We start from the raw sequence: 25,746 nt of genomic DNA on the forward strand, positions 1-25,746 counted from the left end.
CAAGAACACAGCACTGCCATCCCCAAAAATAGGGACCCCACACAAACAGGAGCCCCAGTGCTGTGACACAGGAGTGGGTGACACCCCAGATCTGAGAGTAAGTGCCCTTCATATGGGAAAAGTAAGAAATGAAACGAATCCTGCAGCACATCTGAGCACCCATGTCTGCAGAGTGGAACGGGCTGGTCACATCAGCAAGGCAAACAGTGACTCTGAGCAGCACTTTCAGAATGGTTTTGGCAGACAAATTGACCTCCTAAGCATGGTGATGCTGCTAAAAGATATTCATGATGGGAAATAAGCTAAAAGGGAACCCAGGATGCTGCAGGATGCACAGTTCAGTGCCTGGTGAAGGACAACGGTGAAGCCATCACCATTGGGGTCTGTTGCAATTCACATTTCTTGAAGAATGCTGGAAGAGATTTCACTGCTTCAGTGACTTTTACCAGAAGAGCAGCTCCTGTTGGAGCTCAGCCCCAGAACACAGAGGGCAGCCCAAGGCACCCTGCACAAGGTTTGGGTTCCCATCTCTGGCTGTATTCCCAGGATGGTGTGAGCTGCATCCAGCAGGGAGGAGAGCAGAGCAGGAGGGAATGGGGAATGCTTCTCTTCCAATCAATCCAAGGAAAGCTGACTTCATGCCCTGCATGTGGCAGAACCCAGCTGTCAATACAGCCCTTCATGTGTGCTCCTACCTGATTTCTGCTGGGAAGTGAGCATTTCCTGCAAACTTCAGAAAGCTCAAAGACTCCACTCAACCTCCTCCATGCACCGCTCTCCCCCTCACAGCTGGGCAAGCTCCTGTCTCTGGCCATTGCAGGGTGTTCCAGGACCCCCATCCAGTCCCTGATGGGCACTGTCAGTGCCACCAGCCCAGCACACACCCCTGATGTGGCAGGGCTGGGCATCACCAGGGGCAGGACACAGCAGGGGCACGGTACAAGTGCAGCAGGAGCAGATTTTCCAGAGAGCAGGATGCCTGAGCAGGATGCTGCAGTGCAATTCATGACCCAGGCAGCCCAAGCCATGAGCAGGGCTCAGTTTCATTCAGCTGCTGGATGGGTGTGTGATGAGTGTCCTGACTCAGGAATACACAGGTTTCCATGTCTTCTGTGCTGCCTTTCACACCCTGCACCACTGCTTGCTCCCTTTTCCACGGACAGGTGCCTCTCCCTGCTGTTTTAAAGCACAAAAAGGCAGAAATTGAAAAGTTGCAGGCTTTCTCAGGCATCTCAGATTACACTGTGAACACTGACAAAAATATCTTTTTCTAGATCAAAAAGTAGGCAGCCTGGCATGTACTTCCTCACAGATTATTTCTTTATCCTCTGCCCTTCTCAGTGTCACTGTGGGACAAACAAATTGATTTCTGTTATCTTGATCCAAGCCCTTTAAATCCAACCACAACAGGTAAAGGTGAGCAACTATGGCATAAAAGTCTTTGCAGGGCCCAGATATTGAAATTGGGTGAAACTTTATGAATTTATATCAATATCTTCAGCAAGAATTCCATGAATCCTTCCTTTTCCTTTGCTGTGCTTCTGACAATGTCAAATGATGTTACTGGGCACATCCTTGCTGAATTCCTCCTGATGAAACTGTGCCTGACATTGACTCAAGAGCTCCGTGGGGATTTTCTTGATTGCATGTTTACTCTTCCTCTTGTCCCTCCTGTAAATGCCAGCCTGACATAAATGTACTTGTGAGGAGTTAGTTAAAAAAAAAAAGGTGAAAAATTGAATAAACTGGGTTTTTTAACCCTGATTCACTGAAGAAATGAGTCAAGTGTCTATGTTTGTGTGTATAGGGCTGACTAGGACTCTTAATTATCTTTGGTTATATAAAGGGCCATTACATCTCCAATTAGGAGGGCAAACACTGACAGCTCCTACCCCACAGAGATGAATGAAGTATTTTCTAAACATTCTGCTGCTCTCCAGAATGACTGACTAGAGCCAAGCAGTCCATGAGGCTGTGCCTTGCTGGTTTTTGTCATCCCAGACAGCAGGCTGGCAAACCCTTCTTTCACACACAGGCACTGCAGGGGAGGATGTTCCACAACTTGACAATCTTTTAAAATATTTTCAAGACTGTCATGGTCTTTCCACACAATGTGGCAGCTGTGGGGAATCTGAATGGGTCCAAGGGCTGCTGGGAGAGGATGGAAATGTTGAAGCCACTGCACTCTGTGGCAGATGCCAGAGCTGCACTGGATACAGGTTTCCAGGGGCAAAAGGTGCTGAAAATTGGCTGCAGTCACCATCAGAGGTGAGGAAGACTTGGAGGCAGGGAAACACAGAGAGAACTCTGACCCATCTGAGCTCGACCAAATAGTTTGCAATAATTTCCAAAACCTGGAGCATTAAGGTTGAAAAATTGTTAGCACACCATGCAGGAGTTGAGATGCTCCAGACAGATCCAGAGAAGACAGGTGAGCACAGGCAGCCCTGTCTCCCTCATATCTTTTCAGATCAATAAGAGAGATGCTGTTCAGTGCCAGGAAACAGCAGGTTTCATTTCTCTTCACATCCAATGCAATTTTCTCAGAAGAACAAACAATGTGACAGGACCCATCCCATCTGGAGACTGCCTACATGACAAAGCTGAGATTGTGCCTTCAGCCTTGAAAGCCTTGCTACACCTTCTCCCCTTCTGAACACAGACATTTATATCTGCTCTGAGCCCTTCCAATACCCCTCCTCTCAGCTCCTCCTCTTTTTCATTTGGAGTTGCATTTTATATGATTTGGAGCAAAAATTAGCACTTGGTTTTTGGTAGAATTACACCAGAAACAAATGAGGGGAGAAATCTCAGAACAAGAGGGTTCTTTAGTCAGTGCAGCTTGGGAAGAGCCCTTTAAGTACAATGTACTCACACACACTATTTTGCATTTAAAAGTAAAGTAGTTTGTATTTAGTACAAAATAAACTCTTTTGCTCCATCAGTACAAAGAAATGCATTGGTATCTTGTGTCCTTTCAGCTCAGGCAACAGCAGTGAGGTTTTAATAAGCAAATATACAAGATATTACACTCCTGACAGGGCAGAAAGGGAAGCAGCACAGTTTGGTTTTAAATTGAGCTGCACCACTATCTCTGGTTTATGTGTAAAAGCACATCCTGACTTCAGCATTCAGTTCTCTCTGGAAACAATCACAGAATCACAGCAATGAGCAAGTTCTAAATGAGAATCCATGGAAAAGATTTACAGGTTGTCACAAACACCAAGTTTTCAGGGAACAGTACATTTGCATAGCAAATCCTGTAGCATATTTAACTTGGTTAGAGTTTTTATTTAAATAACTACATGTGCAGGGTATTTTTGTTCAAAAATGTACTTCTCTCCTTACCTTCAGCTAATTAAAAGGCATTTACCATTTCTCAGAAGTGATGATCTGTTGCTGGCAACATCTGGTTGGTGCAGCACAGAGGCATGGCCTCCTTGTTCATAAAAATTCAGGCAAAATAGAAGGAAAAAACATTGCTCAGTAGCAGGAGAACTCTGAAGGATGTGCAGAGCGCCTGTCAATGGCACTCCAGGCAAAACACCTCACTTGATTTTTCCATGGTAGTGAAATGATGAAAGAAATAATTATTTCACTGCAAAACATGAAAAGGTGACAGCTGAAATGCACTTATTAAACCTTGATAAAGCCACTTCCTGATCCCTACTTCCTAAAAGCATCCATCACATCTCTGCAAGCCCAGTGGAACCTGTCTGGGTGTCAGAAACAGTGGCAGCTCCTGCAGACAGCCCTGGCACCAAAACATGCCCAGAGACAGACAGCTAAAGAGTATTTCCTCTAATAAGTGCATTTCCCTGAGAACTATTTACAGGCATCAGAAATAAAGCAACATCTCCTTCCAGTGAGGATCTTCCTGATCATCCAGCTAGGATTTAGGAATAAAAGCTTTAGAAATCATCTAAAAAACCCATGGACAATCCTGCTTAACCCAAGTTCTCAGTACTTGGCAGAACAGTTGTCAGCAGAAAGGTTCTCACTTGCTCCTTTATGTTCCTTCTTCCCTGGATTTTCAATTAAGAGATAAGGGGGAAAATTCAGACAGATCATGACCAAAAAAAAAAACCCCAGGAAACTGAATTCATGCTTCAGATTTCATTCTGAAAAAAAAATCCTGTAGCAAATACAACTGCCTCTCCCAAGAGGAGGTGGTCCAGCAGCAGCAGCCATAGAAAATCTTCCATTTGGATATGCATCTTTTGGAGATCTGGAGTGCAGTTACTTGGGGCTGGATGCATTCAGGCCTTTCCTTGTTATCTTTTCCTCCTCTGCTGTCCTTTCTCATTGATGCAGGTTTTGGGGCGCAGAGCTGTGGAGGAAAATGAAGGACAGCTTTAGGACTAACAGTGAAGCCATGGAGTAAAATGAGGACCAAAAATGTCCATTTCTCTTTCCACCCCAGAATGCAGCAGAGCTGCCCTTCTCAGTGATGTTTGTGACAGTCCCATGGAATCCCTTTGCTGTGCAAGCTGCTCTGAATTCAGGGCTGGCATTGACCTGAGTATGGGAAGGGAAGGGAAGGGAAGGGAAGGGAAGGGAAGGGAAGGGAAGGGAAGGGAAGGGAAGGGAAGGGAAGGGAAGGGAAGGGAAGGGAAGGGAAGGGAAGGGAAGGGAAGGGAAGGGAAGGGAAGGGAAGGGAAGGGAAGGGAAGGGAAGGGAAGGGAAGGGAAGGGAAGGGAAGGGAAGGGAAGGGAAGGGAAGGGAAGGGAAGGGAAGGGAAGGGAAGGGAAGGGAAGGGAAGGGAAGGGAAGGGAAGGGAAGGGAAGGGAAGGGAAGGGAAGGGAAGGGAAGGGAAGGGAAGGGAAGGGAAGGGAAGGGAAGGGAAGGGAAGGGAAGGGAAGGGAAGGGAAGGGAAGGGAACCTCCTGAGGTCTCCTCCAACCCAAGTCATTCCACAAATGTGTTATCAACACCCTCTGTGGCTGATACCAGCTGGGACTGCAGAGGGGACAAGGGGCAGAGGGCACCCTCAGCTGCTGACTTCAGAGGCTCAGTGCTGCCAAAGATGTGATGGCCATGGCACTGACAGCTCTCTTTACTGGACAGGTCTGCTCTGGAAGCCAGGATGCCATTCCAGGGGGCACAGAGATGTCCAGGATACTTTTGACAAGTATTGTTAAATATAATAATTTTCAAGCTATTTTTTCACAGGCAATGGTATTTCAAATCCTTCTCCTACAGAACTGTTATTAAAAGCCATCAAATAATATCTGTAACACTTTCTAGAGAACTAATTGGAGAAAGTGTCATGCTCAGGAGAGAAAACCAATCATGAATATACCAGCTTGGCTGAGAATTCGAGATGTATTTAGGGAGCTATTCTGAGTAATTTACAATGAATGACTGGTACTCTTCAGACTATAAATACAATCTAGTCTTTCTCCTTGGGAAAAAAGAGAGGTTGTCTTTTTAATTATCACTTTGTAAGCAAAAAGACCAACCAGAAAGACAGTGGGAGGAACAGAGTCAACACGGTTTCCTCCTTGTTACACTCTGATTCTGGGTCTGCTCAAGAGCCACAAGCAGCTGATTCTCAGACACATCTGAACCATCTCTGAAGCTGCTTGAAAGGCCAGTGGGGATGCAAAGAGCTTATTATTCCAAAAGCTATCAATGAACCTGCACAATTTACAGCCATTTTCAATTTATCTTCTGCCAGTTTCTTTGCTGAGGATTTCTGCATTTGTGGTGCTGTGAGCCACAACCACATCATCCCCTTTCAGATTTAGATACAGAGTAGAAACCCACCAGATGATGAAATTTGCAGTTTGTCTTTTTATGACAGAAAAAGCAGAGCTAAATATACATTAAGACTTCCCACTTTTCCCAGTTTAGGGCTATAACAATGCTCATTATCCACACTGTGTCTGCAGGAATTGAGCAGAAGAAAAATGTGGAAGGCAGAACTCACCCGGATCAGCCGCAGCTTGTTTCTTTTTGCTGCTGGTGACAATCTCATTTTCATTCAGCATTCGTACATCCTGATCCCCCACATGATTGCTGAAAAGATTGAAATCAGTACAAGGGCCAAAATCATCAACATTGGGGAAAATTATGAGAGTTTTGAGAGTTATTATGAGTGAAAATTATGGACAAGGATACCAAAGAAGGGATGGCTGGAGTTCTGCAAGCTCAACAGCTCCACAGCCCAACCAAACCACACAGGATTACCCACACAGGAATTATCCTGTCCTCATCCACCTGAAGGATTTCCTGCCAGTTTTAATTAGTGGCATTCATTCAGGCACACATTCAAATATAAATATCATATTCACTCTACAATTTTCCAGCCTGCCTACACAGCTTGAACCACAAAGCAAAGTGAGATTTTAAATCAGAGCACAAAGGGGGTATAAAAATCCTCATATGGAACTTTCACACTGCTTCCTAATTCTGAAAGAGCACTATATGAAACTTTTCTGAACTAAACAAAATTCATTTACTGTGACAAGTTTTGCTTGCAGGCTTTTTAAAAAGCTTGCAGGCTTTTTTTGCTTGCAAAATTTTAACCATTTATTTTTAGGGAAAAAAGTAATAACTTCAAAGGTAAATTAAAATAAACAAATTACAGGAAAAAACATGAGCTGAATTGAAAGGTAAGGAAAACATCACTAATAAAATCTCCCTTTCACAGAGAGCAAAAAACCCATTTGTACCTCTGCAATCAAAGAAGTGTATTTTTATTTTCTCTCCAAATACTGCACAAAATGGGTTTCTATTTCTGAAGAAAAACATAATGTCCCTCAAACTGTCAGAGTGAAGCAGAAGAGCCAATACTGAAGGAAACCAAAACTTAAACTATTGATGATAATATCAGACTCAAGTTCAGGCTCATAAAACACTGAACATGTGAAAGAGAACAGGCCAACATCACAAGCAGCAGTACCCAAAAGCTCCAGAGCATTTTGAAAATGAAGTGATATTATCCAGCATGTCTTCCATTGCTGCTGGAGTACCCTGTATTTTAGCAGGGTGGGAGGTGAAAAAAAGAAAAAAGATGATTGCAGACCAGGCTGGGAAGAAAGAGCAGGAAAATTCCTGCCCAGGAGTCTGGAGGAGAAGAGGCTCAGCATGTTCTCGACTGGAAAAGAGACCATGCAGTGTCTGTGACCCCAAAAACTCCTCTGTAAAGGAGATCAAAGGACACATGTCTTATAAATATGTGCAAAGGAAGTTCTGTAAAAAAGATCTGTGATTACAGCTGGCGATTCCCTGCTTTCAAGAAAATCATTTTACTCATGGAAAGATCTGAATCTGAGGAAAGTAGAGGTTCATTTCCCATCCTGCTCCTTTTTCTGTCCCACTGAAAATTTTCTCAAAACTTTCATTTCCTCGAGGCATTTTCATTTCAGTGACTTTTTCACTTTGAGAAATTGTTCACCTCCAAGTTTCACCATGACAACACAGCCACTCACACAAAAACACAGGTCCAACCCAACACAGCCAGACAACAATCATTTATTTAACCTCTGACAGGAGCAGTGGCCAACAGCCAATGCTTCAGGGAAACACAAGAAAACAAACCCTGCAGGCAAATGTGAATTTCTGTCTTTATTCAGAGCATCTCATGCTCCTTCTGCTTATTTCTAAATGTTTGAATATCCTTCTGGGGGATCACACACCATTTATTCATGCAAAACCTGCCTTTTTTTTCCAAGTGATGCATGTGCAAAACACTCTACTTGTCAGCTGTCCAACATGCAAGAAAGTGTTCATTTCTATAAGCTTTCCTTTTTTCACTTTTCAATCTCATTTAAAATAAATTATTCTTTCAAATCTTTACATTCCTTGCCAGGGACTGGTTTTTAGACCCTACCAATCCTGACCTTCTAAATATAAGTGCATTTTTCACTGCATTTCATCACATTCTCCATGAGATTGCCAACTTAGTGGTTTTAAAGCATCATTCCCCCAAATGCAATTCATTTCTCATTTTAGAAGTTCATTATTTTAGACTGTTCATAAAATAGTAGAATTCTGCCTTCTTAATTAGCATTTGTGTCAAATCAGAGGAGTTTATTTTCTTTAATTTTGATGCTTGGTTTCTATTTTTTCCCCCTCTATGTAATAACATTGGGATTTATTAATCCTTCTCTAAGGAAGCCTAATTTTTTTATTTTGTGTTTACAATCTTTCACAAAAACAGATGTAAATATAAATCATGAACACCAGAAAGTGCTAAAAGATGCTTGCAAACAAAGCTGCTAATTTGGTCCTCATACCTAAAAATCTCTTTATCCCTCCTTAAGTGAGGCCAGGAAAGCTCTGGAAGGGAATTTTCCTCAGCAATACACACACTGCTGACATCAGCCACACCAAATCAGGTTTTAAAGGCAAGATTCTTTGTCCCAAGGCAGACCCAGTCCCATACCTGATAACAGTTCTCCTCTCCTGGTGGCAAATCCTCTCGTCATCCGTGAAGAGGATGGTGTGGTAGGGCACCACAGGGTCACATGTGGGGAGGATGCCTGACACCACATGGCTCACCATGTCCAGAATCCCGTTGTACACCAGCAAATCATCGACCAGAAGCTGCAAACATTGAAGAAATAAACCAAAAATCCATCAAGAAATCAGGCCTTGCTTTCAGCAGTTGTCTCTAAAAAGCATTTTGTTTCACAAATCCAGCCATTAATTTAGCTTTTGTCCCTTAAAACTTCCATTTCTCTCTATTTGCTGCTGGAGTTTGATTTTTTTTTCCCCCCCCTAAGTTTTTTATCTTGTCACTGATGTTTTTTAATACAGCTTTCAAGTAGGTAATTAAAAATGTATTTCGTGTTTTACATAATTGCCATTCTATTCACTGGAGTGAATCACTCTTAAATCTAGGAATTAATGAATCTCACCTCACTTCAGCTGTCTAAAACTTGGGTTTGTAGTTCAAACTACTCTTCCAGGCCTACTCTACAGTCAGTGGAAAAAGGCAAGTGTTATCCTGCCTTAAGACAATTATCTAAGACAAAAATCAGAGAAAGTTTTCTTTCCCTGGACAAAAAAAAGGGAGGACAGATGACTGGCACAGATTAGTCATTTTAATATTAAATGCAGAGTTAAATGAGATGAATCCCATCCTTTGAGATTACATGGAATCACACTTCAACAAACTGTGAGAACACCTTCAGAATGGAGGCAGCTGACTCACCAGGACATACAAAATGCACAGGAAAATGACTTACACCAAACTCCTTCACACCCCTCTGAGGTGTCTTGGCATAATTCCATAACTTGATCATTGACACAGTGGTAGGTACATCAAAAATGACATATACCCTATTCACCTGCAAAAGAGAATTAATTTATATTTAACAGCACAAAGTCCCCAAAGAAATTGAATTCTCATGCATGTTACATCAAAAGAGGTTCATATTTAAAGAAATATAGCTGGAGGAGAGATAACTGATGCTGAGGATGGGAGTTCAGCTATCATCCCTGCTGATAATTCCCAGATGTTGGCTCTACCCCACAGCTGCTCTCAAAAGCACAGAAGATGAGATCTGGAGCATTCTTGTCATCCTGGACTGCCTGGAAATTGGAGGAGGGGGAGAGAGACACTTTTAAGGAGTATTTCATAAACCAAACACAGACATGTCCTTAGGGGAAGACCAGCTGGTGCCTCTCCTGTTCTGTTCTATTCTGCATGGAGAGGCAGTTTCCAAAGGATGGAGTGCCAGGACACAGGGAATGGCTCCCACTGCCAGAGGGCAGGGCTGGATGGGATACTGGGAGGGAATTGTTCCCTGGCAGGGTGGGCAGGCCCTGGCACAGGGTGCCCAGAGCAGCTGTGGCTGCCCCTGGATCCCTGGCAGTGCCCAAGGCCAGGCTGGACAGGGCTTGGAGCACCTTGGGATGGTGGAAGGTGTCCCTGCCATGGCAGGGGTTAGGGCTGGATGAGCTTTAAGGTCCCTTCCAACCCAAACCACTCTATGAATCCATGTTTTTATTCTACTCCATTCCATTCCATCTCTTTCTACCAAATATGAATGGAATCCACTTTTCTGTTTGCAAGACAAAAATCTCCCCTGTATGCCCTGAAAACTATTGCAGAAATTTTGCATTTTTTGTATAAGTTGTACTACCAGGAATTTAGAGACAATCCTCCAGATGCTTGCTAAACAATTACTGCTGGAGGTATTATTCATCTGCCTTTCAGTGACGTTAATGTCAAGATGTTAAGACCAAAGATTAGGCAGGCAGGAAACCAATCTTGCCTGTTACAGTTAATTCCATGCTTTTCCTTTTATGAGCCACTATATCAACTTCAGATCAACATATCTTAAGCTTCATCTTTAGCATCCTCTGAAGTTTTAATCCTTTGATGTACTAGAGAAGATACTGTAGGTTATATTAAATCATTATGCTGGGTTTTTTTGGGTTTTTTTTACTGAAGAAAGAAAGGTAGATTGGATCAATAGAAATGTTTGCATCTGTGATTTTTCATGAGACAACTGGAGCATTGTCTCCAACAATAACTGTTAATCCCACAACAAATGATATATTTGATTAAAAATCCATTCAAACAAAGGAATAAAATGACAATCAGTAACAGGAGAACAAATAATTCAAAATCTGCTTATGTAAGAAATGAATGTGAAAAACAGGAAACCACTTTCAGAATTAAAAAGGAAAAGCCATTTAGGAAGGAAAAGAAAGGCTATAATACCAATTCCCTTCAAGCTTTTGAAGCTTCCAACACATCAAAGAGTTAAAGCAGCTTTCCAGGCAGCCTGCACTGAGGATGGGAGCATCCACAAGCTCTGGTTCAGCAGCCCAGCTCCAGAGGATGAGCATCAATAGACTGATTGCTCCATCCAGCACCTCCCGGCTCAACAACCATCCCAGGGACAGGGAGGAGGGAAAAGTACTCTGTGGATCTTACAGAGGTGTAATTTGCTACAGTTCAAGGACAGAAAACACCATTAAATAGCTTCTGCCTCCTGCATTTCACACATTATCAATTTACCCTTTAATACTGGTATTTTGTGCTCTTCTGCAGTACTTTGGTGTCAGGCAGAACAACACAAAGACAGAGAATTCCAGTGCCTGTTATCTTCCTTTTTCCCAAGTGAAAGAGCCTCTGCAAGCATGTCTTTTGTAAGGACATGAGCACACTCAGATGGTTGTCAAATCAATCAGTCATCCTGCTAGAAGAGACATCTGAGCATCCCATCAAATTGCCAGGATTTGAGATGTGGGATCTACACAGCAGGAGCCTCAAGCCTCACACAGGCCTTCCACCCCCCTAGGAAATGCAAGCACTCACTATTCCCAAGTATACTTAAAAATATATATACCTTAATTATAATATAAATATAAATATTAAAATATATAAATATTAAAAATATTAAAAAATAAATATAATATACCTTAATTACAGCCTTTCATTACAACACATCATTATATAAATTAACAATTCCTTACTTTTAACATTCTAATTAATAACTGCAACATCCAGAGTGAGGAGTTCACCAACTCAGTAAGTGATAACTTACCACATGTCAGGTTTATACTTTGTTTTCTTTCTAAATCCTTTCCCTTATAAGAAATATAACCACCTTAATTATGTTCATTACAGGACCCTAAAAAACATCCTTTCCCAAAACAAGGTCAGAAATCATCTAAGTTGATCTACTTTTCCTGTTTAGATTTTTGATATCCCAGCTATTAAAATGGGACTTCTAAAAGGGTTGAATCATCTGTGGCCTTAGGACATGAAACACTAAGTCTGCCATCCCTAATCTATAAATTTGAATTCAACATAGATAATGAGATTAAAAAAGAATTTCTCACTGCTGGAACAACATTCATTGTATTTTGTAAAAATGAACTGGAAAGCACCAGAAAGGTGTTTATTGCACAGAACTCCTTGTCACAGTGACTCAAAAACCATCTCTGGAAAATCATCTGCTGTTGTCCCATGGAGAGAGGAAATGACAAACCTGGGAAACCTCCATTGCTGCTGCCTGTGCTGTGCAGAGTGGCTGCAATGAAAACAACTTCTAAAAAGCATGATTTAGCATCTGTTACTAAAATCAAATTTAGCTGTGCATTCTATATGCTTCCCCTTTTCTCCATGCTTCCAGTTCCATCCACACACATGACTAGAAGAGAATAAAAAGGGAAAATGTACCAAACCAGGAAGAACTGGTGCCAGCCACATGTGCCTGCCATCAGTGGTGTCATTCACCCTGTCAATCAGCTTGTCTGGAGTCCGGATGTCTCCAGATACATCATCTAAAATGTTGACACTATCTGGAAAAGCAGCAATATCTGAAAAAAAACTTTAAGCATAAATAACCTAAAAATGGATATTTCAGAAACACCAGATTTAAAAGTCTGTGCTGTTCCCAACTCCTGAATGAGTTTTCACCACTACAGCAGAACTCCCAGGACTGCATAGCTGAGGAACTTGGAGCACATATTTAAAAGCAGGACAACCCTTAGATATTCTGGCATTCCAATTTCTTTTTAAAATAGGAATCAAGTAACTAGCTGCTTTTAATTTATTCTCAAATATGTACTTCATCAATAAAGTTCCATTAGCAGGAATAGGCACTTCCCAGCTTTTTGGTGACAAAGTCCCATATTTTTATCATAAACTTGTGCAAACTCCTCATATAAAACCTATCTCAAGAAGAATATCTTTGCAGGAGACAGTCATCAGTCAGACTAGGTTTTGCTTGAGTTTCTCAAGGTTTGTGGTAAAAATCAGTAACTGTAATAAAACCTTTTTTCATTTCTTTGAGAGGGAAAGATTAAAGCCCCATTGAACAGGCAATCAGATTTTCTCTGTAAGAGAACATTTACATTAAAAACATATATGAATGTTAAAGACATGGAAAAAAACATGGATGGATGGCACTGCCTTCAGAATTATGAATCCTGAACAACCCAGTTTGAGGGACATTAATTTCCCCCTGTCCTGCTTTCTAGAAGTCTGTAAGTATTCATAAAGAATTGAAGGAATGGCACAGCAATGCCTCAATTGTTTAAGAAAAGCTTGATTCAGTTGTGAATTATCACATTAAATATTGCACTAAGACAAATATGCTCTTTTGGGATCCTAATACATCCCATACACAATTGCACAGGCAGGAAAGGTGAACATTCAGAAGGAGCTGAGGGTTCTTTACCTGGCACTGTTTTGTACCAGGTCAGTTAAAGATCCCTGGTTCTTAAAGACAATTTGTTACCACTTTTCAATTTCAAAATGTTTCTTGTCCATTATATATGTTTCAAGTTCAGGGTGTATCATACAAGATAAAAATCAAAATAGCACTTTGGGAAAAGCCTTTAGTTCATGGAATTCCCTATTTATTAGGCAGGGAGGATCCTTAGAGACAAACAATTCCTGCAGCATTTGCTCTATTTATTCTTTCCAGGAGACTAATATTCCTTCCATGTACCTGAACTGTGCTAGCTGTATGTTGGGTATGAAGCTTTCAGCTCTTAGAAGACTTTAGCTGGTACAGAGCACAAAGTGCAACCTTGATGAACATCAATCTTCCCAACATGCCCCTCATTCCCTCTGTTGGATATCCAGGGAGCACTGAATTAAATTCAAACTCTCAGCCCTGATCTTCATCACTGCATTGGGTGTCTAGAACAGCTCAAATCTCCAGAACAAGAGTTATGAAAAATTTCTTTCTTGAGGCACAATGAAAGATTCCATTACAAAAAAACCAAAAAAGACACTGAACTCAATCTTTTCTTATGAATTTATAGCTCAGCAAACTTTCTGGTCCTTCCCCACCACAGAAGAAATGTCAAGAGCAGAAAATACCACACCCTTCTTAAGCCTTCACTTCTCTAACTTTGTCCTGCTCTGTTAGTGCATCCCATTGAGAGAAAAAACATTCTGGAAATATACAGAATCCATAAAACATATGGAAAAGAGCTTCATCACCAAACCACAGAGAAACAGAAGCCAAGTGAATCCCATAGGACAAACTGGCAATGTGCAGCGATGCCCTGTGACAATTTGCCAGGGAGTGAGGTGCATCAGCAGGGCCAGGGGTGCTTGGTGTGCAAAGGATACTGTTTTCAGTCAGTAGGATTTGCTCTCCATGCTCATTGAACAGCTCCAGCCCGTTCAAGCCAATGTAGTAGGGATCACCCCAGCTCGTCAGGAGCTGGAACTGGAAAATAACTACAAAAGCAAAAGGCTGTTAAGGAAAATATCAGTACAGAAGATTTGTCCTAACAGACTGTTTAATCTGCAGTTTGAAAAATTATTGTGCAGCCCACAATGTCTTATTTGCAGTTCAGGAGAGAAAGCTACCAGAGGATCTGAGAACAGGCCACATATTCATATATGATGTTTCACTGATTTATTCTTAAGCCATATTTATGGAAGCCTTTCTCATATTCTTGGTATCTTGTTAATACCTTAAAGCACCCAAAACTGTTGGATTTATAAAGCTCAGGACTCCTAACCATGGTATGTAACTCTAAAATATTCCATATGACAAGGAAGGATACAACCACAGGGCATTAATGGTGCTTCATAGTCCATACTGGCTTGTTCCAGTGTCCTTGAAGCATTCCTGCCAAAAAACCACAAGGCAAACCAGATTTTTTATGCACCCTTGGCTCATTCAGAAAAGAACAAACCCAAAGAATTAAACCTCCACAGACAGCACCCCAACACCTCCAGCTGTGATGCTGGAGCAGACTCCCCTCGGAGCTCAGGGCTCAAACCAAGTGAAGCTCTGCTCTAAGTGCTCCATGTTTTCATCCAGGAGCCTCACACAGGCAGCTCCAACAGGGAATGTGAAATGACACTGCAACAAAGACATCCTGCTTTACCTCCTGTGTACTTTAGGAGCTGACTGGGGCTCTAGATAGTCAAGAAAGAGAATTTCTTGAGCAAAGTCAAAGTGGCAGTTGCCTGGTCCCTTGCGGATAAGGAAGCCGTCCAGGGGGGAGATGCTGTGCCCATCCAGCACCACATGGACCACCTTAGCCTGGTTTAAAAGAGCAAAACATCAGATTACCTGATATTCCACGGCATGACTTCCCTTAAAACAATTGCAAACAATTCCATTCACTTCAGAGACTGAAATAATTTCACTTAGCTGTATTTATTTCATTCCTCTAGAGCGGGATCCATAGTGTCATCACTGACATTGATGGGGATGGCAGAGGTGAGGATTTGGGGGGAAAATACTAAAAAAAAGGTATTGACAGATCCTTGAATTACTGCATGGCACTAGATGTCAGCCAGCTGAAGCCTCCCTTCTTCCCAGAGTGCTCAAGCATTGGCACAGGCTGCCCAGGGAAGTGGTGGAGATCCCATCCCTGGAGGATTTCGGAGGTGGAGATGAGGCACCCGGGAACGTGGGTCAGTGTGAGGTTTGCAGTTTGACATGCTGACCTTACAGCTCTTTCCCAGCCTAACCAATCCTCTGATTCCTGAGCCTGCAGCAATATTTACACACATCAAGAGAAAGGGAAGCTCTCAAGTCAGGGGATCTGAGAAGATCATGCACCTGATCTCCAGCTAAGGCAGCTGGCACTGCCCCCCTCCAGGAATCCCACAGCCTGCTGCTCTCTCCAGAGCAGACTTTGGTGTTTCTGTTGCATTTACAGCAGCCTGTATTTCAGCAGTTCTATTTATCTTTGTGGCAGGTGGCACCTGGGCTTCTCCAGGATCATACAAACTCCTCTGCCAAGCAGTGCTGTGTGTAACCTCAGGGCATATGAATAAAGAAAAGGTGCCTGTACCAGACAGAGACAATTGAGCTGTGGCCACCTCAGAGATGTGAGCACACCTTATCCAACCTCTGGAGATTAAAGTGAATAATTCAGGCATATTTATTCAGGTGGAGCAGGAGTCCTGACCCCTTCACCCTCCCCCAGCAGCACCATGTGGAGCTGTATCCATGATCCCAGGTGCAGAACAATTCAAGCAGGCTCCAACAATTAATCACTGCACCTTGCTCTCTAATTTGTTAAATATAACTTAATGTTCATCACAAGCAGCATTTACTGCCCTGGGTCTCTCACCAAGTACCAGCTTGTGCTAGACTGGAGGAGGGGCTCAGTTAATTTCCATGAAGATTAATTAGGAAGGAATGTTTGTATGACTACCAAGTGTGGAGAAATAACTATTTCTGGCTTCATCTTCAATACACTTGGGATCAAATAAAGGAAACATCTTTTTCATATGAGAAACTCTTCTGCATGCTGTTTTCCAGCTGAATAAGTCTGCCAGGCTAAGGAGAGGAAGTGAGAAATCCACTGAAATCTACTTTCCTAAAAGGAAACACGTAGTGAATGGGAAGTCTGGAGAGTCAGAGATGGAATCTTTACCTATTATACCACAGCTGCTTATATTTATGTGCCCTTTACAGCCCTCATTTCTAAGTAATTCTCATCATCTGAGGAGGCACTCAGCCATCACATATTGCATTTTACAAATGGCATAACAAAGCTCTCACAAGGTGATTTTTCACAGAGCTGCAAATAGCACCCAAGCCTTCATTCTGACAGTCACTGCCATTACCCTCTCACACTAAAGCTGTGAATAGAATCCCCCAGCCTGCAGCTGCCTAACAAATCATCCCATCTCACACCCAGGGACTGCCTCCTAGAAGGAGCAGCAATACTTCAAGAGACAGATGTCAGGATGCCCTGGGTTTACAGCCTAAAACCTCCTTTCCTGTGGCCCAGTGGACCTTGCATCTTTTGTTTTGCAAATAATTTATTTTATCCTTCTCCAAGACTGCAGGTATGGGCTCCCCCTTCAAGTGGTCTCCACTAACTCTCATGGGACTTTCAGTATTCATGCAGGTATCAGACTCACTTCTTTTTCCTACCTAACCAAGTAAACTGCTAAAAATACAACTTTCTTCTTTTTTTTTTACATTAATTTGGCCTCCAGAGACCAAATTCCATGTTAGATTTTAGAGATTTAATAAGCACTGCTCAGCCAGAACTAAAATACCACTAAGTTACCAACATTATCATCACCCTAAATCCAAAACACAGCTCCTGGGAAGGAAATTAACTCTATCCCAGCTGAAATCAGGACACAAATGCCACTAAAAGCCTTCATTTGTATGTTTAGATGGTAATGCTCAAAATGCTCCAGAACCCTCCCATGTGTCAAACATGCTGAGCAAATGTGATGGAGCACAAAATCAAGGGCCCTCTGTTCAAATCTCTGCACCTCTGGGATTTAATAAAGATCTTTTTTGTCCTTTCTCCAGTTTTATATGTGCCAACATTTTTGTTCTTATTTATAGCCTGAATTTGGAATTGAGAAGGCAACAGTTTGGGGTGGAAAATCTGGGGACAGGTGGATTCTTAAACTTTCTGGGCAATGAACAGCAACCTCTGGTTAGTTATAATTATCATTACAAGTGTTATCATGACATGTGTAAGTACAGCAGGGGAAGGAGCCAAACTCAGAGTGAAAAGGTGGAAAATTATCTCCATCAGGTGTCAATTGGAAATCCCAACAATTTAGTATGAAAAAAAAAATAAAGCAGGCGATTTGCAAATAAGAGAGGATTTATGTTAATTTTAGCTATATTATTATTCAGCTAAATTAGCTAAAATTAAAAAATTAAAAATTATTTAGCTAAATTAATTTAGCTAAACTGCTTGAAGGTGGCAACTTTCCATTTATTAAATGTTAATATTTCAAAAGACTTCCTGGAAAAGGCAGTACTGAGTGAGTGGCCTTCTGAACCTGAACAAAACAGAATTTCTTTGGAAAAGTTTCCCTCATATCATTCCCAGCATTTCAGGAAATACAGAATCATACAGTATGTCCAAATACAAGATATTGAGAGGATACCAGTTCAGAATCATATATCCTGAAAATAATATGTGCTATTGTATGTGTCTCTTAGAAAAATCAGCTGTGAAGAGTTCTTTAAAGCATCTCTAGCTTTTTTTTTCTTTTTTCTTTTTTTACTATCTGCTGTTTGTGGAGACAGGAATGCATTATACCTGCCACAAAATTCAGCCTCAGACAATCTAGAAAGATTTATGGTGTTCCATTAAGGCAGCTATATTCATTCATCACAGTACCAATTTTCCAATGCACTGCTGTATATTTTTGCTGGCAGTGCTCCTTTTCTTTTACTTACCCCTCTGTAGGTATCCTCTGGAGATTTATTATAGTTCCAAAAGCGAAGCCCTGCAATACTCTCAGTTTTATCAAAATGGATTGTGAGCAGATGATCTTCTCCAAAAGAGAAGGGAATGAGCCACATATGGTCATCCTCCACTGTGATATTAGTCCCATCTATTAACCTACAAAGAGAAAAGTCCATTAGCTGCACAAAGGGAAAAGCTGGCTTCTCTCATCAAAGACAGGGACTTTCCTAAGGTTCATTTTATTCTAGATGGCACTTCCAGCTTTCAGGGCTTCTCCTGCCCTTGTGCATGCAATTAAAAGCACAGAAAATATCAAAAATAGCATGCAAGTATTGAACTAAAGGCAGTGGAGGGAGGAAAAAAAAAAACCAAACAGGATTTTCTTTAGTTGGGTTTGCTTAAGGAAAAAGAGCAAAATGTTTAGGTTTTCCCTGTGGGAACAGGGACAGGCAAAGGAAAGCTCAACTGCCTTTGCAGCAAAGTGGCTGAAGACAGAACTCAGAGCCAGGCACAATGCAATGCCTGATGGCAGCTCCACACCCAAAGCAGCGCATCTGGCACCCTGCAGGGTGTTTCTATGCCAACACAATCTGCTGGATCTGAGGAGGAGCTGGATGGCAGCTGGATAACCCTGAGCAGGACCTGGGATTGCTCACATCCCTCGTGGACACAATTAGCCACATCCCTGCTATTTTACAAAGCTTCCAACCAGCAGGACAATGTCCTTTCATGGCAGCACAGGCTTCAGGCTGACTAAATAAAGTTAAATCTGCTGTTTTCTGACATTATATTCTTCTACCACAAACTGTGCCATACAAAGATGGAGTCAAGGAGAATATGAATTAATTTTCCACTGTAATTACTTTGGTACACTGCCAAAAAAGTAAGTTTATACTTACTATTTATTTAAAAGTTTAATGGAAGAATGAGTGCCAGACTTGGCAATTCCTTAAAGAAAAAGATTTGAATAATGACTCTTTCACAGAGGAGCTGATTAGGGAGTCCATGAGAGAAGAGATAATTCTTGATTTGGTCTTGAATAGTACATGGGACTTATTCCAAATGCCACAGTTGAGAGCACTGCAATGTACTCAAATTCAACATGCTTGCAGGAATATCCAAGGAGCCAGAAGAGCCTCTATTTCTTGTGCCCGAAAAAGTTCTCCAGCAAAACAATCAAGAATGTAAAAAAATAAAATAAAAATTAAAAATATAACCCACTTACTAAGAAAGATGTTAGAAAGAAGGAGGACTTGAAAAATCAAAGCCAGCCTGGCTCAGTAGCAGGATAAACAAAGTTATTGTGGGCCATCTTTCAGCAAAATTCACGATGAAAAAAGCCCTAAATTGATAGACTCGTAAACTCTGGAAGGTTAAATGCATACACACAGGCCAAAAAAAGAGTCTGAAGGCTAGCAAGCAAAAGATACAATAAATAAAATCCCTCAAATACATCAGGGGCAGAAAGCTTGCCAGAAATTCTGTAGGATCAACATATCACTAAGCTGCAAAAGGAGCATTCAGAGAGGAGAAGGCACCAACCAAAAAGGGAAATGAATTCTTTGCATCTGGGTCCATCAGGGTGGGGTCTGGAGAGACTCCCCCAGCAGAATCTGTTCATCACAGGGAAGATTTCTTAGATCAGCAACTGCCTACAGAGGAGATTTTCATACAAGATGGCAGAAGGAACAAGGAATTGCACACAAGTAAGGTTGATATCTGCATCAGTCAGATCAGCAGAAATTACAAATGGAGTTAGTGTGCATGGAGATAAATACAACATTCTAAGGAAGACTCCAGAGCCTTTGAAAAGACAAGTCCTAATTCATAAACCTGGTCACAGCCCATAAACATGCCAGCAAGACAGGATTACAACCAAAAATACCCTTTAAAATGGAGAGATGACTCACAAACAACAGGATGCAGCTTCAATAACATCCAAAATGCCAAGTCCTCTCCAGATCTACAGCCTATCATTTCTATACTGCTGCCATTTAGATGCACAAGTTAATCTGAGAAAATATACTTGTCAATGAATAAAACTTCATTAGATTTGCCAAAAAAAAAGTGTTGCAAATTGGCCAAAAGATTGGCACCTATTCGTGCAATTCCACAACACATCCTCACTCTTTGCTAACGTGCAATTTTTCCTTGAAATTATCCAGAAATCCTGCATAAATATCACTCAATGTGCACAGACAGATGCTACAGAACACCCACATTCCTTCCTGGAAAGTCCTTGGCAGAAATACCAACCAGGCATGTTCTCATCTCCCAGCTCAAACACCATCTTTTGGAAACATCTCATTCATGTTTCTACAACAAGCTGTTCCTGGACAGCCTGTGAATTCCAAGAATGAGCAGTGATGGGATAAAAATCATGTTCACATTAACATGTGTTAACATAAGTTTATAGAAATGTGTCAACTTCAGAAAATCTGATGTAAAAATGCATCCCAAGCCTTTGGTTACTTACTTTTCTAATGTTCTGGAATCTCCTGTGTTATCTGGAAGATCATTTAAGTCTTGGGGTGAAGCAGAAATCTGTTCTGCATTGATTTTTAATGCTTGACCATCCTTTCCTATCACTTCAAGTCCTGTCAGCCCCAGGTAATGAGAGTCTCCCCAGGTCATGGTGAAGTTCAGTTGCAGGCCTACATAAAGGAAAATAGATTTAATGCCTCTCTAAACTTACTGGTTTGTAGTGATGAGCCAATGGAAACACGAGTGCAAATCCCAGTGATTAGCAGCATGGATATTTTGTATAGATTAAATCACTTTATGTGCTGGAATTGGATTTCTCCTGCTCTCTGTTTGTCCACCTCCATGTAACAGCAGCTTCTTTTAATCTGTGTCAGAGTCCTTTAATGTGCCACCAACACCTTGTTCACTTGAAATCCCACAACTGCTGATCAAGCACGTTCCCAAGTGCCTCATTACTGGGACTGCACCCTGCCAGCCAGCCAGTGCCACATTTAAGCAGTTACATGACAGATTTTGTGATTATGCAGATGCAGAGAAGACCCATTAGTCTGAAGTCTATCCATCATCTTTCACCAGCTAAATGACTGTATAGATTCATTTGAATCCAGCCTCTCAGAAATCCATACATTTTTAGAAAACACCTACTCACAGTTAAAGCAAAGAAAAAAACTTGGTTTACTAATGTTTTAAAGTTATTTTCTTCACATCAGAACTGGACACATGGAAGCATTTTCAAGGGACAGCATCAGTGAAAAGCACAAATATCGATTAGGTTGCATCTCCAGCAAATAAACAGGACAAAAAAGCTGGATGGACAAAAGGCTGAATGTGAATCTCCTCTTCCACCTGTTTTATGGCTTACTGAAAAGACAGAAATAGCATGTACAGATATAACAAGTAAAATTCCAATCTGATCAGGTTCCACAAAAATCCATCCCTGTAAATTAAAAATACCTTTCATTTCACACACTGCAGAAACCCACAAATAATCAGGTTGGGTAATGTCTAAAGAAGCACCTGTAGTCAGAACTTATGTTTGTAAAACAAACAAGCATTAAACCTCTTAAACCACCCAGCTCAGTTAGCCCTAAAAACCCAGAGCAAGTCTTGATACACACAGAGATTCACTTGGGACTAAGATTTCATCAGCATTTGCAGGGACACAAAGAAATAAACAGCTGTCAGCTGACAAATCTGGAGCTCTGGCTGCACTGAGAGCAGACACCAGTCCCAAGGCCAGTGCTGGGACTAAAGGTGCTCAGGGTACAAGCAGGCAGGAGCAGAACCAGTCTGTTCTGCAGTGCAAAGCTGCACTGAAGCAGCCATCCACACAGATTTAGTATTCCCCAGAGTTTAGGATTCCAACCTGAGGATGACACAGGGAAAAGGGACCTCTGGGGGTGTTAATCCAGCTCCAAGCTCAGAACAAGTCCAGCATCAAGGCTCTCAGGAGCTCATCCAGGGAATGTTTTCCTGGCTCCAAGGCTGGCAGATTCCAAATCCTCTCAATCCAGTGTTGGATTGCTCTCAGGGTGAAAATAATTACCTAACACCCTGCTGGAAACTCTTGTCAGAGGACCAGGAAGTGCTCCTGAAGCTTTTGGACTATCCAGAAACTCTCTGGGCAAGAGCTGAAAGGCCCACAGAGAGCTGGTTTGGTACAGGATAATAAATCAGGCACTTAAGCAGGGATATAACACTCTGATCTAGCTTTACTCTAGGGTTTCTGTTGTCAATCCAATCTAAAAAATTCAGTCAGTCTACACAAATACAAAGGATTGGGAGAGAATTACTGGGTAAGGGACACAGCTATTAGAAATCCCATTCAGGGACTAGGCAAATGGCTAATGTTATTTTTCTGAGATTAAAAGCCAACTGTTACAATATAATGTTGTAAATGCCATAGCAAACAAAGCTTCTGCCTTAAATATTCAATTCTCTTCTTTATTCTAGACCTGGCATCTGTCACAAAGTGCTGTACAGCTCTGACAAATCAGATCATCCTTGATAAAATGTTTAGGGGAAGGCTGGTAGAGCAAGAAGCAAATGTAAGAACTTACATTTTCCAGTAAATATTCCTGTTTCCTTTGGTATGCATTCAGAGATAGGGTCTGGCTCTTGAACCTATAAAGTCAAGGAACAGGTTCAGTATTACACTTACAATGACTGCTTATAAAGTCTATATTTGTAAAAAAGTTATATTTGTACCTGTTTCTTTTTGCATATCAATCTCCCCTCTGCCTCTCCACCCAGGCTGTCCTGCAAAAAATGGAAAACATGACCCAAAATGTAGAATATCAGGTGGGTCCTTAGAAAGCCCAGACTATTAGGGCAGGGTTTTAGCATAGTGCATATAGAAATGTGAAATGGGAGACTCCATAGTGTGAGCTACCTCTTCTCAAAGAGGCTGAAATCCTTAAATAACACTTATTTCCCTGCTGACTGCCATCAGCAAGTGATAATATGCTGTATTTGCAATATGTTGCAAATCTGTTGCAGACACAAGGAGTCTGGAAGGAACTCAAGACCAGAGAGTGCCACCACAATTTCTTCTCAGGAATTAAGAGGCAGAACAAACAAGCAAACTTGTCCAAAAGCTTGTGCTTGTGCTCTAGCAATGCTAATTAAAAATTGCCTATGCTGTTCAGAAAAGTGAAGAAACAGATGACAAAATTTGCTGATCACACTGGGGCAATCAGGGTAGTAAAGACAAAAATGGCAAAGGATTGCAGGTAGAATTCACTTCACTGAGTAAGTGGGATAAAATGGCAAATTCTGTTCTCTGCAGACAAATGTAAAACAGAGAAAACAGTCTTAACTTTACATATACCAGTATTGGCTCCAAAATAAATAATAGTAGATTAGAATGAAATCTTGGCATTTTTATAAGTAGCTCTATATAAACATCAGCTCAATCCTCATTAGTAGTCAAAAGGCCAAACAGGAAATTAGAAGTCCAGACTCTTTCTCTTTAATTCATCATTAGAAATAAACTTCCTGTCAGCCACAATACATCAAATGGATCTACACTGTGTCTAAGTAAAATAAATAAAGACTTGTCAACACTTGTCTCCTTGTTCCATTAGATCCCTGCAATTTAAGCACTGATCCCCAGGATCTCATGGGCTCCCAGACTGCAATATCCTCCATGTGGCAGCAAATGTCCCTGGGGGAATCAAAGTAATTCAGGTGAGACTGAACAAGAAATGGGCTCTGAAATAAACCCACAGAACCTACACAGCGGAAAATCCCTCCCACTGGGGGTACCTCTCTCACAAGCCAGTTTTGTTCATCACAACAATTCCAAAACACCAGCCTGGGAATTAAAATTTGCAGCTTTACTGAAAATCAAAACCCCTGGACACTGGGTTTACTGATTGCAAAATAATGCTCTCCCTAGCAGGGCATGAACATTTTGTGCCAAGGCACCTTACCACCTTTTTTCTCCCTTTCTTATCTACTCAGATCCCTTCCTGATGATTCCATTCCAGTGATGCCAAATAGATTTTCTTTCTCATTTTCTACTATTTTAACTACTTCTGCTAGTGGGCATTGTCCTCCTTGTGTTCTTAGATTCTTATGGCTAAAACAAAACACCACCATAATACAGGAGTTATTGGAAAAGCAATAAAAAGTAGAAAGTATTACCATGATCTTACACCTGACCAAATGTTCAACACCTTCCTAGGAGCAACCATTTGGAAAAGATTTAGAAGACTAACACAGGGGTATAAATCTCTTCAGTGGCTTGAAGAAGGGAGTGGGGAATAATTGTTTCGTTTCTTCCAACACAAAACCCAGAGAACATTAAATGAAGCTAACAACAAACAGAAGGAGGTTCTTTGTGTCATGTAGGTTCAGCTGGGAAATTTGCCACGGAGCACTTTAAATTTTAAAAGCGCACGTGGGTTCGAAAAGCTGGTGGATGAATTAATGCAATAAAAATCTGTGGCAGGATATTAAACACAGAGGTTAAGTTAAAAAGTCCTTGTGAGACACATTTCTAAGGGCTGAATGAGTGTTTCAGAGAAACAGCACTCTGTGTTTGTGCTGTTCTTTCTTTCTCTCTCTGCAGCCACTACTGTCCCCAGAGCTGGATCAAGTGCAGTAGCCACAGGTCTGATCTGCAAAATCAACATGTTAAGGATTCCTGAATTCATGGACAGACAGATAGCCATGGATAAACTGACAGAGAAGTAAGACACTTCTGTAAGAGCTTTTGGAAAGTATTTAGTAAAACACACCATTTCATCTACTGAATGTGGAACAGGGAATAAAGAGGAATGAACAACAGCAGGGCTGCTCTAACTGGTCAATACTGGTCTGACAATGTCTTCTGGGGAAGACAAATTGTGCAGTGGATCACTATCATTCTGGTAGCATAAACATCCTCCTAAGAAATCCTGATGGTACCAGCAAACACCCAGTGACAGGGAGATCAATGGCTCAGTCACAACAGCTTTTGTTATTCCCCTGCTGACACAGCAGTTTCAGAGGTACAACAGGGTGTGAAGGGCATCAGAGCTGAGCAGCAAAATGAAAGGCAGGGCCTGTGTCTGAGCAAGGATCACACAGTCCAGGGCCAAGCTTCTGCCATGGGAGAGGTCCTGGTGAATGCTCACAATAAACAGGTGATCAGGAAAAGAAAGGTCAGCTTCAGTTTGTCTTCATGAAACCCTGCCCTGTGCAAGGTTCTGAGCAGTTTCAGCTACTGCATGCAAAGATGGGATCAAAATTCCTGCAGAAGTCCAAGGGTTAAAGCCACTGACTCGTGGTCTTATGACTGAGATCAGATTCCAACACCATTGATCTCCTTTTGTCTTGTGAGCCACAAGAAAAAGAGGACAAGACAGAAGGGGAAGGTTTGGCAGCCACAGGAGGCTCATTAGGAACCACACAGCCCTGGGAAGATCTTGGCTGGAGCAGCCTGAATTTGGATTGATTCAGCTTTGGATCTCCTGACACACTCACCAGCAAGAGTGTGAACCCTAGGAAAAGACAACCTCACTGATGCAACAGAGGGTGCTCAGGACGATTCTGAGATAGCAGAAAATTTTAAGGAAAACTGGTCAAAGACTGCCACACAACCATCTTGAGAAAATCCTTTGCTCAGACAAAGCAAAGACTGAACTGC

The 25,746-nt window shown here is 41.6% G+C and overlaps 1 protein-coding gene across 4 annotated transcripts in view; it reads right to left on the reverse strand.

The window, feature by feature from the left end:
- Positions 1 to 3,315: 3,315 nt before the first annotated feature.
- Positions 3,316 to 25,746, reverse strand: part of KATNIP (katanin interacting protein) — a 56,313-nt gene continuing 33,882 nt past the window's right edge. For all 4 annotated transcript variants that reach the window (XM_084216480.1, XM_084216482.1, XM_084216481.1 and 1 more), the window contains 12 exons: positions 22,821 to 22,871; positions 22,673 to 22,736; positions 20,605 to 20,782; positions 18,119 to 18,284; positions 14,826 to 14,983; positions 14,499 to 14,563; positions 14,056 to 14,166; positions 12,148 to 12,287; positions 9,197 to 9,298; positions 8,392 to 8,552; positions 5,932 to 6,020; positions 3,316 to 4,330 (listed from right to left, as the gene is read on the reverse strand). In XM_084216480.1, the coding sequence (XP_084072606.1) occupies positions 4,275 to 4,330; positions 5,932 to 6,020; positions 8,392 to 8,552; positions 9,197 to 9,298; positions 12,148 to 12,287; positions 14,056 to 14,166; positions 14,499 to 14,563; positions 14,826 to 14,983; positions 18,119 to 18,284; positions 20,605 to 20,782; positions 22,673 to 22,736; positions 22,821 to 22,871 (1,341 nt within the window). In that variant the 3' untranslated portion in view covers positions 3,316 to 4,274. The remainder of the gene's footprint in view (positions 4,331 to 5,931; positions 6,021 to 8,391; positions 8,553 to 9,196; positions 9,299 to 12,147; positions 12,288 to 14,055; positions 14,167 to 14,498; positions 14,564 to 14,825; positions 14,984 to 18,118; positions 18,285 to 20,604; positions 20,783 to 22,672; positions 22,737 to 22,820; positions 22,872 to 25,746) is intronic.

Source organism: Fringilla coelebs, assembly GCF_963513975.1.
Source record: "Fringilla coelebs genome assembly, chromosome: 16".
Lineage (NCBI taxonomy): Eukaryota > Metazoa > Chordata > Aves > Passeriformes > Fringillidae > Fringilla > Fringilla coelebs.